This window comes from Vanessa atalanta, chromosome 28 (assembly GCF_905147765.1).
Source record: "Vanessa atalanta chromosome 28, ilVanAtal1.2, whole genome shotgun sequence".
Taxonomy (NCBI): Eukaryota; Metazoa; Arthropoda; class Insecta; order Lepidoptera; family Nymphalidae; genus Vanessa; species Vanessa atalanta.
In genome coordinates this window covers 5,881,806-5,894,587 of record NC_061898.1, presented here as the reverse complement: position 1 = coordinate 5,894,587, position 12,782 = coordinate 5,881,806, and the positions used below count along the sequence as shown (strand labels likewise).

General features: G+C 33.9%; 1 protein-coding gene across 2 annotated transcripts in view; it reads left to right on the top strand.

Annotated features, from left to right (window-relative positions):
- LOC125074811 (RNA-binding protein Musashi homolog 2) overlaps positions 1-12,782 on the top strand; it is a 126,462-nt gene continuing 113,680 nt past the window's right edge. For both annotated transcript variants that reach the window (XM_047686239.1, XM_047686238.1), the window contains exons 1-2: positions 1-33; positions 204-398. In XM_047686239.1, coding sequence (XP_047542195.1) covers positions 32-33; positions 204-398 — 197 coding nt within the window. In that variant the 5' untranslated portion in view covers positions 1-31. The remainder of the gene's footprint in view (positions 34-203; positions 399-12,782) is intronic.

Here is a 12,782-nt window from a genome sequence, read left to right as displayed (position 1 = left end):
CATTTGCAAGGCTACGCAATTGATTCAATTGATGTGAGTATTTACTGCGTTTAAAATTGACTTACTAAATGATTAGTAAAGCGGTAGGCGCAGCGCGAAGCCCTACAACATAAAAGAGGGGCTGAGCTAGAGACATACGCGTCGCCACCGTACTTACTGCGGACTTGTATTCATCTCTCTTTTTTTCCCGGGGCGAGTAATAGGGACGCTGAAAGTGGCTTGTGGCGTGGTGACGTCACGGCGCGGGGAGGGCGTGCAGTCAGTGTACGGCCGGCCGCCGAACCGAACGGAAGGGTGCACGATGTGCGCGCGGTGAACAAAACAATCGCGATGCTGTTCGAGAGTCCCAACGCGAAATTGTACCCGGCTTTCAACATCCCGCCGCCCGTTAGGCTGAGGTGAGCGAGCCCTTACATATCTTACCTGTCCAGCCTGCACGAGTGCGTCAGTGTCCAGTGTCAAGTGTTCTGAAGCCGTAAAAACGCCGATAGAGTGATATTTCACCGGTTCAGCGGTGCGACATTGTGCCTGTCTCGCCTTGCGGCTCCGCGAACCAAACGTCGATACAATATTACTGCTCTGTTTTTTCTGCGTCGTCGTGATTCTGTGGAACGTGTCGATGTCCTGACATTGCGATGAAACCACGCTTTTAGAGATTGTATCTTTGAATTCACGATTCCATTTATATTTTTCGTTGTTCAACGATTAAAAGGCTTGGGATCATTCGGATTCAGCAATGTCGCATTAACGAACGGGGTTCCCGTATCGATGTGGCGTTCAGACCGGCCGACACCGGCTCATTGTAAACAAAAGACGTTATGTTCCGTGTCGCCCTCTTCCGTTGGAGCCCGGTTTTGTTTTTATTACCAATGTTATAACACTATTCGATGCCTCAGCCGCCGCCCTTGCGAGCCACTTATGTTTCGAAGCAACAGATACTCAGCGCATTACTCGCGTACGAGAAGATTTTTCTCGTTATTCCAAATGGGTATTCAAAGTTCCTGCACGAGATGGCTAGGAATGCCTTGTAAATCTGTGGCAGTGGCCGAGTGTCAAAGATAGATTTCTTAGAATCTCATCAGACATGTCGTACATTCTCGGTCGTTTTAATAGAAATGCAAGTCCACGTTCCACGGCGTTGAAAATATTAACCTTGGGTTTTTACTTAGGAGAAAACTTTTGTTGTTGTAAAACGAGGTGTGGCTGAAAATGAAAAGTAAAGATTAATTTCGTTTATGTTAAATTTTATGAATTAACATATACTCTTATCAAATGCGTACATTTACGAGCTATATAAAATAGCTGCTTTATTTCGCGCTCGAGTAGTTCGTTACTTACATACGCATACGTTTTTTTGCTCGGACGAGCGGTTACGAGAAACCTTTGTTTTAATTATACAAAAAAAATCTTGTCGGTATAAAGTGAGTAATCTTTTTCAGTGTAGTTTTTATTACAATTATTTCTTCCTTCAATTGAACAATAGTATCATATTTCTACAACGTCATTTTCATTGAAGTAAAACAAGTATTCTTAGCAAAATTAAAAAATAGTCAGGAAATAACATAAATAAACATTATAATTGAGAAATAAGTAATTACAATTTGTATTATTGTCGATTTTAAGTGTACGTTCACTGTACATATGGATGCAAGGACGCTTAAACTCAATCGAGGATATTAAATCGATAGCCAAAGAAACGTCTGACGATAGATTTACAAGCGAAATGATATACGTTTCAATAAGAGCTTGCTTTTAAGCATATCACAGTGGCGATTGTGAAAATTAAAACAATTACAGTATACATCTTTCATTTAAATGTGTTAGTAATTTTAATGTGTGAATTTTGTATTAATTTTTTGTATCCCTTTTCGATTTGAAGGAGCTCTATTTTAAAATAGCACCAACGTTTTCACACATAAATCAAGAAACGGCTGATGAGCAGCCTCATACGGTCGCTTGGGTCAAGGTGATTTTAATATATTATCACTCATCACCAGACACGGTATCGCTTATAATAAACGACGTGTGATTGTTAATATTGCCTTTAATTTTCAATATCAATGTCAAACGTATTGTTTATTAAAATAAGTTGTTCGACTTGAACCCAAAATCAGAGTGGTTCAATATTTTCCGTTCATAATTCCTTCATACGTTCCCTTCCTTAATTTAATATGATTCGAATATATAAATATTCCATTGTTTAAATACTCGATCGATTAGTAACCAACTTATTACTTAAAAAAGATAAGTACGAAACAAAAGTATAAATATAGAAAGTATTTGATTAAATTTTGGCCCTGGAATTAGGCCGTTACAATAAACAAACATAAGCGAAGCTGATGGCGAATGCTGATTTATAAAAACAAATGCTTCTACAGATAAAGTAGAAACGTCATATTCCAATTACATTCAATTGTCAGTAAATCAAACAATCTAAAAATAGTTCGATATAACCATAGACGATCGAAGGATAGTTTGGCAATAACTGCAGTGCGCGACCTCTGTTCATGTAACGAAATTATTGTTCTTACACGGTATTTTGGCTCGCGACCAAATAGCCGACTCGAAGCTTTAGGAAGGAAATGTTTTTTTTTTTATTTGTTAGTTATAATGGATGCAGAATTGAGTTCTTTATTCAAAAAATTGTACCTTCAATAATGTTTATTGTTGTTTAATTTTATAACGTACATATATTAACTACGATGTTCTTGACGTTGAAATCAAATAAGTGAGTATTTAATTCGTTTTTGAATTTCGAATTTCTTTTGATTGTCAAAATGTATCAATTATTTACGTATCGTTGTTATTACATGTTTATAAGTTTAAAAGGGACATGACCTCAAATGTAAGCGAGATACAACTTCAGATCCACGGCTGACTGCGCGCTGACTACGTACGGAATGGCCATTGCCCATGACTTTGTCAATGTAAATGAGCAGATGTAACCACTTAATATCCAATTACACGTTTCCTAAACAGCCTTTGAACCAAACTGCCTAGTAAAAAACAAATAAAGCCACAGCCGTAAAATAACATTTTAAATATGATGAAATATTATGAAATTTGGTAATTTCCCGTTTAAAAGGAAAATATTATTAAAACTCATCTATACAAATACAAGAATACGAAATTATATTCACCTAAAAGTTCTAAATCCTATTAATTTAATATTACTATGTAGGTACTTACTACTTTTCCAAAATGCGCTGTTCTAGCCGTCACATTTATGTATGTGTATAATATCAAAATTAAAAAAATAATTACTATTATTTGAAATAATTAAAAAACTGTTACTCTTTATTATTGAACAAACGTTTGGGAAGCACTGATCCAATTTATTTAAGGTGAGATATTAAGTTAACATTGTAAATTAAATGTTGTAATATTTATATTATAAATGTTTAATTAAACATTAAAAAAAAACAAAGTAGGGACTAATTTTGATTTCCTAAAACAAGTAAAATCTTTTTGGTAGGTATTACAAATTTACTGTTTTTTTTTTAATGATTTCGTGTGTGTTTTTTTTTATAAAGCTACGGCTATTTGACGTGAAAACTAACTTGGTTTTCTGATATTTTATTTTAATACTTTTATAAACTCGTTTAATGTGAATATTTTCAACTCTCATGTTGTCAATGCATCATGTCAAAATTATGATTGATACATTAATACCACAGATAACACTGTCAACTAAACGAAGGTCCAATCGATAGTTACTAAATAATATTATGTAATTTGCTTATTATTAGGTTTCACATAAAAATAATAAAATATTTTCCTCCATAAATAAATTACTTGCAATATTAAAACCATATTATTTCTTTTAAAGACCACAGATAATACGCATTTTATATAATAATATTTTGAATGCAGGCTTATAATTTAAAATTGTATTTTAACTTTAGAAAAAAAAAACATTTAATCCTTTATATTATATAATCTATTGTATAATGTATGTTTAATGACGATAGAAAAGAACATATATATTAATGACATATTATTCATAGTGTTTTATTTAAATGATTTCAAGCCGAGATTTAAAATACGGTTTAAATGAAAATGCCAAAGATCGTTCACCTACCTGTGGAGTTCGTTCAAGTGTAGTGTTGCCATTTATTAAATCAATAACTCGAGACTGCAAACATAAGGAAGTTTAATACATATATGTTTCTTGACTTCGTACGCGTAGACTTTTCGTATTGATTTACATATATTTGATTATTTTGTTATAAATGCATATAATATTAATCTATTAACATATTTTCATAATTAATAATTTAAGCAAATGACAGGTGATGGTAAGTGGTGACACTGACACTGTAAGAGATATTAAACATACCTTAGATGGTCAATGAGCTACCAACCTTGGGATCGAAGATGTTACGCCTCTTTTGTTTGTAGTTTTATTGACTCACTCACCCTTCAAACCGGTAACAATACTAAGTCTTCCTGTTTTGTGGTAGGATATGATTAATGGATGGTACCCCAAACACAAAATATGATATTTATGTAAAATTTATATATTATAATAATATTTAACGCGTATAAATCTATAAAAGACTAGTGTAGTTGTCGCTCGCGGCTTTGTTTGCGTTTTAGGCGTTGGTTGATAGTTGTTCGTCATAAAGAAGTTCCCTATGTCCTATTGGAGTTCGAACTTGCTTCATGCCACTTCGGTTCAGTGGTTTGGTTTTGATCAGCGTTTGTAAAAAATACATTGGTAAAGAAGGCATATTATTCGATACAAAAGACTTCCAGGCAGGATGTTTTATATACATATGTAATTGTATATAATTAACATAATCTTGTATTATTTAATATTGTAAAAGACCTACTACTGAGTTTCTTACGGGTTCCTGTTGGTAGAATGTGCATTCCGAACCGGTGGTGGCTTCGTTTAATACAGTTTGTTAAATTACGATTCAAAAGTGCTTGTAACTTGTAACTTATTGCCTACTTGAATAAAGTATATTTTGATTTTTTTTTTTTGAAAGACAGACGAGATTAGACCAATAATATAATAATCATTACTTTCAATCAATGATATCTAAATTCACGGTTTTGTAAGAACAATTACACTTATGTTATTAGCGACTATATAATTAATTATATATATCACTTTAGTATAAAATAATATAACTTAAATCAAATCAAATTCCCTTATTCAATATTGAAGCATTATACGTACTGATTGTCAAATTAAACACTACCACCGGTTCGGTAAAGAACATACTCTAACCTGAGAAACGGCGGAAGAAACTCAGCGGCTTAGATGACATTTTTTTCATTGTTTACATATATTGAATATCCCAAAGAAACTATGAACTCGTTAATTGTATATTTTGTATGTTCATTTTATAAAAACGAAGACTAATAGATGGTTATATAACAATAAAGATATATATAAAGTCGTTTGACTGACCTCAACGCGCAGCCAAGATCACTGAGTATAGAAAGCTGATATTTGGAACTATGTTATAATCACTTATGAGTTCAAGGTCTTGTTAAAGTACTTATTACTCTATATACTGATTAATACTACAGAGTCCTCAACATAGATCCTATTCTAGCAGCCTTCAAATATTATATACACCTGTACGATCTAAGACAATTTTACTTTTTTTTATTAGTTGTTATATTCCTGAGTATACAAATTACATTAGTTCCTGTGCATCTATGTCTATAATATCTTTGGTTGATGCTAATCACAATGATTAAGAGCCTCGTTCTGATCCATTCTGTTGACCAGATTTATAGAGCTCTAGCTTTTACTGAACAATGAAAGATCTGTGTTATCAGGGTTTTTATATAACCTGAAGTAGGTAAGGTGATTGAACTTTGCTCAGTGGTGGATCCAGGATTGTTTTATGGGAAGGGCTTAACCTCGTTGGGGTTTTATCAAAGTAAACTCTAAACAAGTACACAAAATTTTTCGCTTCTTATAAACAGTTAAATTAGAATAATAATAATTAAGTAAACTTTGTGATTTCTGTAGGAAAAATATGTCTTTGGGGGAGAGCTTAAGCCCTTGCATAAACTACCCCTCCCCCACTGAATCCGCTACTACATTTCCCTATTGATTTTTAAAAATTAATGGCACCGACATTTTTTGTTTCTAAAAATGAATAATCATAAATAATACTAATATTCGTTCAGAGGTCAACATACAGCCTAATAGCCTTCTAATCGAGGTAATGCTCAGAAATAACAGAAAAAAAAAGTTTTGGCTTTGCCTACTTATATATAGATGTTTTATTTGCCCTGAAAGTTCTAGAATTATATTTATATTAAAATGACAGTTTGTATGATTGATTGCGCTATTAAGAACTAATAGTTCGATTCGCGCCACAACCCTAGAGGTGTAGTCATAATATTAATACGTTACATTGTTTATACCTATATCGAGTGTCACACTACAAAAGAACTTACGTAAACCAAACTAGCCAACTTTATTGTCTTAGTGTGTGTGGCAGCTACGCTCGACACTCCAAACGTCATACTATTTTGTGAGTGTGCGTGTACTTATCGGCCAACTGTTGGTCATTATTTTTTCGACGCGAAGCTTTGACAGTCTTTCTAAATGCATAAATAATCAAAGATCCGTACATTTTCCAATCACAGGAGGAGTAAAGACAATTAAACAATTTGACCTTGAATTGACGCGATATCATTGGTCGAAATCTCGAATAGTCTATGATATTCAAAATGGCCGTGGGAATTTGGTAACAAAATTATAATTGATATAGTAAGTTTAGTGAAAAAAGTGTTGTATTATAAAAAAAGTTAAATGAATCAAGAACTGTTTTTAGTGTACAATATAGTAGAGCTATTAACAAATCGGATGGAATATGTATTAATATGATTTGTTTATGTTTAATCCATCTGCCCTTTTAATATACACAGTCATCTTTAAAATATATTTCTTAAAAAAATCATCATGACCACAGATAATAAAATAGCAGCGCTAAAAGTAAACTAATTAGATATAAAAATTAAAATTAATGTAATATTTTCACATTTGATTTAATTACCTCGAATCCGGTAATATTTTAAATGATGGCAACTCTACGTCATCATGGCGTGTAAGCGACTCATCTTCCTTTGTTCGATAGCCTTTGTTTGATTGAAGTTTTTGCTCGAATGGAATCACGTTGTATACTCTGACATCGGATCGCTTCGTTCAATAACACGACTTCGAATTATGTAACCTATTTCAAACGAAGAAAGAATAAAGATAAACAAACCTTAGATTTACGTATTGCTTGCGATTCGCTAATAACTCAGTTATATTGTGAACTACAAACAGTTCAGTTTAATTTTATTTCCAAAATTCCGACATTGAAAACGCCATGTTGAATATCATAGACAATTTTCTAAACATGTTCATTTAGCGTTCGTACTTTTGTAATTGGAAAAGTGTATAGATAAGTTATTATGTAATATAAGACCAGGTACTCCACGTGAAAGACGTGAGATCGTAAACTGTCATAATATGTGTGACAGTGCTTATTATGTTATTGTTTAAATAGGCATCAAATATCATTGTTAATGAATTTTAACATTAATTATAACTTTCTAGCGAACTACATTTTTTAAATACAAATCTTAAAAATAAAGCCCTGACGTCTGAATGATTATCGACCGTGTGTCAGTTACAAGTTTTTTTTTTATACAGACTCAAATCCCGGGATAATTTAAAATAAATAAAACGAATTAAATTATATGACCGCGTCAATTATCAGATTCCTTTATTACAAATAATGTTTTAGTCGATTTCAGACACCGTGGCCATTCTGAACAGAGTCCATGGCCTTACTCTCTTGATAAAGTGAGATGGTGATTTGACATGACTTTGTAATTCTGTCTTTGGACCAAAAGCTTTAAGGAATAATGAATAAAATAATTAGTAGTAAGAAGCGTAGTACAATTTACGATAAATTACTTAAAGATTCAATTATTCTTAAGTTTTTTATACATTCATTTGAGGAAATACATTACAAAACATAGGGAACCATACATATTTCTATGGAACTATGATCGTGCATTGTACTGTCGTATCTTATTTCGGTCGCACGGATTGTTTAAGTGTCGTATAACAGAGTGCACCTGTGTTCAGCACTGAACTATTTCCTGCACAAAAAGGTACCACGAGATGGGCTACTGTATCTTGAATCCATTGTACACCAATTTTAACTTTATAAGAAAGATACACGAGAATCAATTTTATTTATTGATTGCATGGGTCCATCAAGCGACACCAACTGCTCATAAACATTGGCGTTATAAGAAATAATAACCATTCCTTACATAACCAATGCACCACCAACCATGAAAGCTAAAATGTCACGTCCTTTGTGGCTCACTCAATCTTCAAACCGGAACACAACAATAAACAATACACAAGTATTGCTGTTTGGTAGAATATATGATGAGTGGGTGAAAGGCTTGCACAAAGCCCTACCACCAACCAATACAATAGATACATTAAACTTTAGTGGATAAAACACGTGGATCCCGAAAGGTGAAGGTTCAATTCTGTGCGAGACAATGTTGAGTTTAAGAAGTGTGAATTATATTTAGATCTCTCGGTGAAATATCACGAGGCCGCTTTGTATGTGTCAGAAATTATCAATAGGGTAAGGAGGAATGTTTATTGAATTAGTTTTTAATACTCGAATGACATGATGACATTTTTAAATTTGCCGTTTAATAGATTCAAGTCATTCGTAAAAAATACATTGGTAAAGAAGGCATATTATTCGATACAAGATTGTATAGATGATAAAAAGCGTGGAGTTAATGCTCGTTGACTTCCAGGCAGGATATATTGGATACATATATAATTGTATTTAACTAACATGACTGTATTTTTAGATGTTGAAAAAGAGTAACCACTGAGCTTCTTGCCGGTTCTTCTCGGTAGAATCTACAATCCGAACCGGTGGTAGCTTTACTTTAAATAGTTTGTCAAATGACGATTCAAAAGTGCATGTAAAAGCCTACTTGAATAAAGTATATTTTGATTTGATTTATTTGAATCTATCCATGGTTAGCATAAGGGTCTAAACGAAACGAAGTTCTGTTACGCGGCTTATGGTAGAGTGAACTGTCAGGAATTGTCACGTTACGAAAAAGCGTGATGGTCGGCTCCAGGCGACCTTGCCGTCTCACTCTTTTTCTCGCTGTCTCTTTCTTTTGTATACAATTCTTATGTAACAGTATTTCATCTTAGTTTTAATTCACACTTGACTTTAATAACATTGTCATTGAATTGTCATAAAATGTTCTTAATTTATTCGATTGTTTCTGTTATTTATACGTTTGGAAGGATTGCCAAGAAAAAAAAAACAAAAGTTTTTTTTTTTTTCGAATGAATTACTTAGTTTATATATAGACAATCATTTTGTAAATCAAGTAATATTTCGACTTCATAATTTTGTATTATATAATAAGAATTTTAATTATTTATAATCTGAATACACATTCGAGTGAGCTCGCTTAAGCACTGTTCATTAATACAGGATTAAATTGAACGCAAGCTACCATCGGATCGGAATGTAAATTCGAAAATTGTGACAAATAAAAAAAACAAAAATAACTCTCTTGCTCGAAAGTAATACATTTTCTAGTTTCAAGATTATTAGTCATTTTCGACGACCTCCGTGCTCGAGTAGCGTGTACACCGGTTTTCATGGGTACACCACTGTCCTGGGTTCGATTCCCGGCCGAGTCGATGTAGAAAAAGTTCATTAGTTTTCTATGTGGTCTGGGCGTTTGTGGTACCGTCGTTACTTCTGATTTTCCATAACACAAGTGCTTTAGCTACTTATACTATGTTGTCCAATATTTATTTATTTATTTCTGTGTTCAAAAACTACAGTAAAGTAAGGAAAATTTTACAATTAGCAGCCCGTAAATGTCCCACTGCTGGGATAAAGGCCTCCTCTCCCTTTGAGGAGAAGGTTTGGAGCATATTCCACCACGCTGCTCCTTTGATGATGTTTTCTTTCACCGCCGAGCACGAGATGAATTATAAACACAAATTAAGCACATGAAATTTCAGTGGTGCCTGCCTGGGTTTGAACCCGAAATCATCGGTTAAGATGCACGCGTTCTAACCACTGGGCCATCTCGGCTCATAAATTTTACAATGATTGGTTGAATGGTTAAAAGCTGTCACGTTACGTAATTCACATTTTTAATATTACTCGAATGTTTATATACTAACGTGTTAGTATATCGGCCATCTTTCTTTTCGACCAATACAATCTAGATTCACAAATAAGATTTCGAACTGAGATATTAAAACCCTCGCCTTAAAAATATCACCTGAGGCATGGTAGAATTTTGTTGCGATCCAGAGTCGTGACGACGGTTGCGCCCGCGCAGCTTTAAAGAAAAATGTGCAAAATTACGCAGCTTGCTGTGCTACCATCGGTTCAAATAACTCACTTTTTTGGTTTACGTACGAATAATAAATGATTTATTGATTTTACTAAAATTGGATTAAAATGTTATATTAATAGTTTAAATTTGTTTGTCTCGGTGTGTTTAACGATATATTATAACTATGTTATGGTTTAAGCTTAAACTGAATATGTTTAAAAATAGTTCAATATCTAAAGATTATGAGAATATGCAATTAATGCTTGTTACGTCAATAGTTTGAATTGAAAACGGAATAACTACTCAACTACTTATTTAATAAATATAAATATCAGACAACATCACATACATTACTCTGATCCCAATGTAAGTAGCTAAAGCACTTGTGTTGTGTAAAATCAGAAGTAACGACGGTACCACAAACACCCAGACCCAAGACAACGTAGAAAACTAATGAACTTTTTCTACATCGACTCGGCCGGGAATCGAACCCGGGACCTCGGAGTGGCGTACCCATGAAAACCGGTGTACACACTACTCGACCACGGAGGTCGTCAATTATTTAAATATATTATATACCAAATCCTTCCCGAAAACTCGCTGTATTTTCTATTATAATTTTTATGTATATTAGTTTAGTAAATTCCTTAATTTTTTACAATGGATCTTTGCTAATATTATTACCAGTTAAAATTTGTTCGTTTGTATGTGAGAGGTATATGCGGAACTATGAACCAGTTCTAAAGAAATTTCAACGCCATAAGGCTATATATTTAGTGGTCGCAATATTATTTGTATAATTGATTTAATTACAAGATAAAATACTGAAAACATGGTTAACCGTAGAGATTACGACCCTGAAGTTTCAGAGCGTAAACGTCCATCGGTCGTTCAGCGGTCACGGTCTTCCTCTTCGCGTGTTCGGTGTAGGCGACGGCGTCGCGGATTACGTCTCGAGGAACACTTCGAGGACATCGCGAGTCTCTCCGTATAACAGACCGGATATACATACATATATATGTCTCGAATAATATCTAGAAGATATCATCGATTATAAATTATCAAAAAATCGTTCGCTGCGAAATGGACGGTCTTTCGATGGGCTGACAAAGAAGTTTAGACGTTTCTTATCTGAGACGTGTCGCTAATAATATTACATAAGCGTCAGTGATTTTGATGTGATGTTAAATAATAATACAGAATACGAGTGCAGTACATTCCGTTATTATCCCACAACTGGACAAAGGGTGTCTGGTAAGAAGGGTTGGAGGTTATTACACCTTACTTTCACTGTGCTTCGGTAGTGAGACCCGTCATACGAAAACTCTTTATAAAAAATAAACAATTTACAATTGATATATTTATAAATGTAAAGCAAAGCCGTATATTATAACGGCTTAGACAATTACTGGTATTTAATGTTAAGATTCTTAAGTCCAAAGTACAAATAGAATAAATGATTAATAATTTATTAATATATTACAAGTTATTTATAAATGGTCATGACGATGATGTGCATTCGATCAAATGCGGTCACGAAGACCAGTTCCAACGGAGACTGACCAACTGCCAACGAGATATTGAAGTGTGTGCGAACATAGATGCACCTTTCTTCCTCTGCTGTCATCTCTTTAGAGCACGAGGATTGAAACACTGTCTAAATCAGGGCTCTTTCTACTGAGGATTATTCAATAAAACACTTTTAGTTGGAATCCATGACTTCGGAGTTATAAACTCGTTACTAGGCCAAAACGTAATTCAATTTTATAATTATTTAAAATGCGGAACTTAAATACTTACGGTTAAAATTACAGCGAGCACGAAGCGTAACATCCGACTTGATTCGGGAAGTTGTTAGTTTGTTACACACTTTAATACGTCTAACACTATTATATTAGCAAACTCGGTAAGCGTCCTGCCTGATTATATATCATACATATATAATAGTAGATATAATAAGAAACGAATATATGAGGGGAAACCTGAAATTGGCGCCAATAACAGATAGGTGTTTGAGTTGGTATAACCAAGTGGATCGAAGAGAGACACACGTAACTACAAGAGTGATTAGAATGAGCGTAGAAGGACAGAGAGGAAGACAACGACCTAAGAAGATATGGATGGAGTGTGAGAGGATATGAGAGAGATGGATGTGAACGGTCGCATGACGAATTATAGAGAATTCAAGGAAAAGATATGCGCCGACCAGAAATAGCTTAGGACAAGGGCAGGGAAAAGAAGACAATTCATGGCAATCAGTTGAAGTAGATGATTTGCAGAGCCTACCAGATTGTTCTTGGTAGGGCTCCGTGCGAGCCCAAGAACTTATGTCAATACTTAGTATAGTTGTGTTCTGGTTTAAAAGGTTAGTGAGCCTGTGACCTTCAAGCACGATA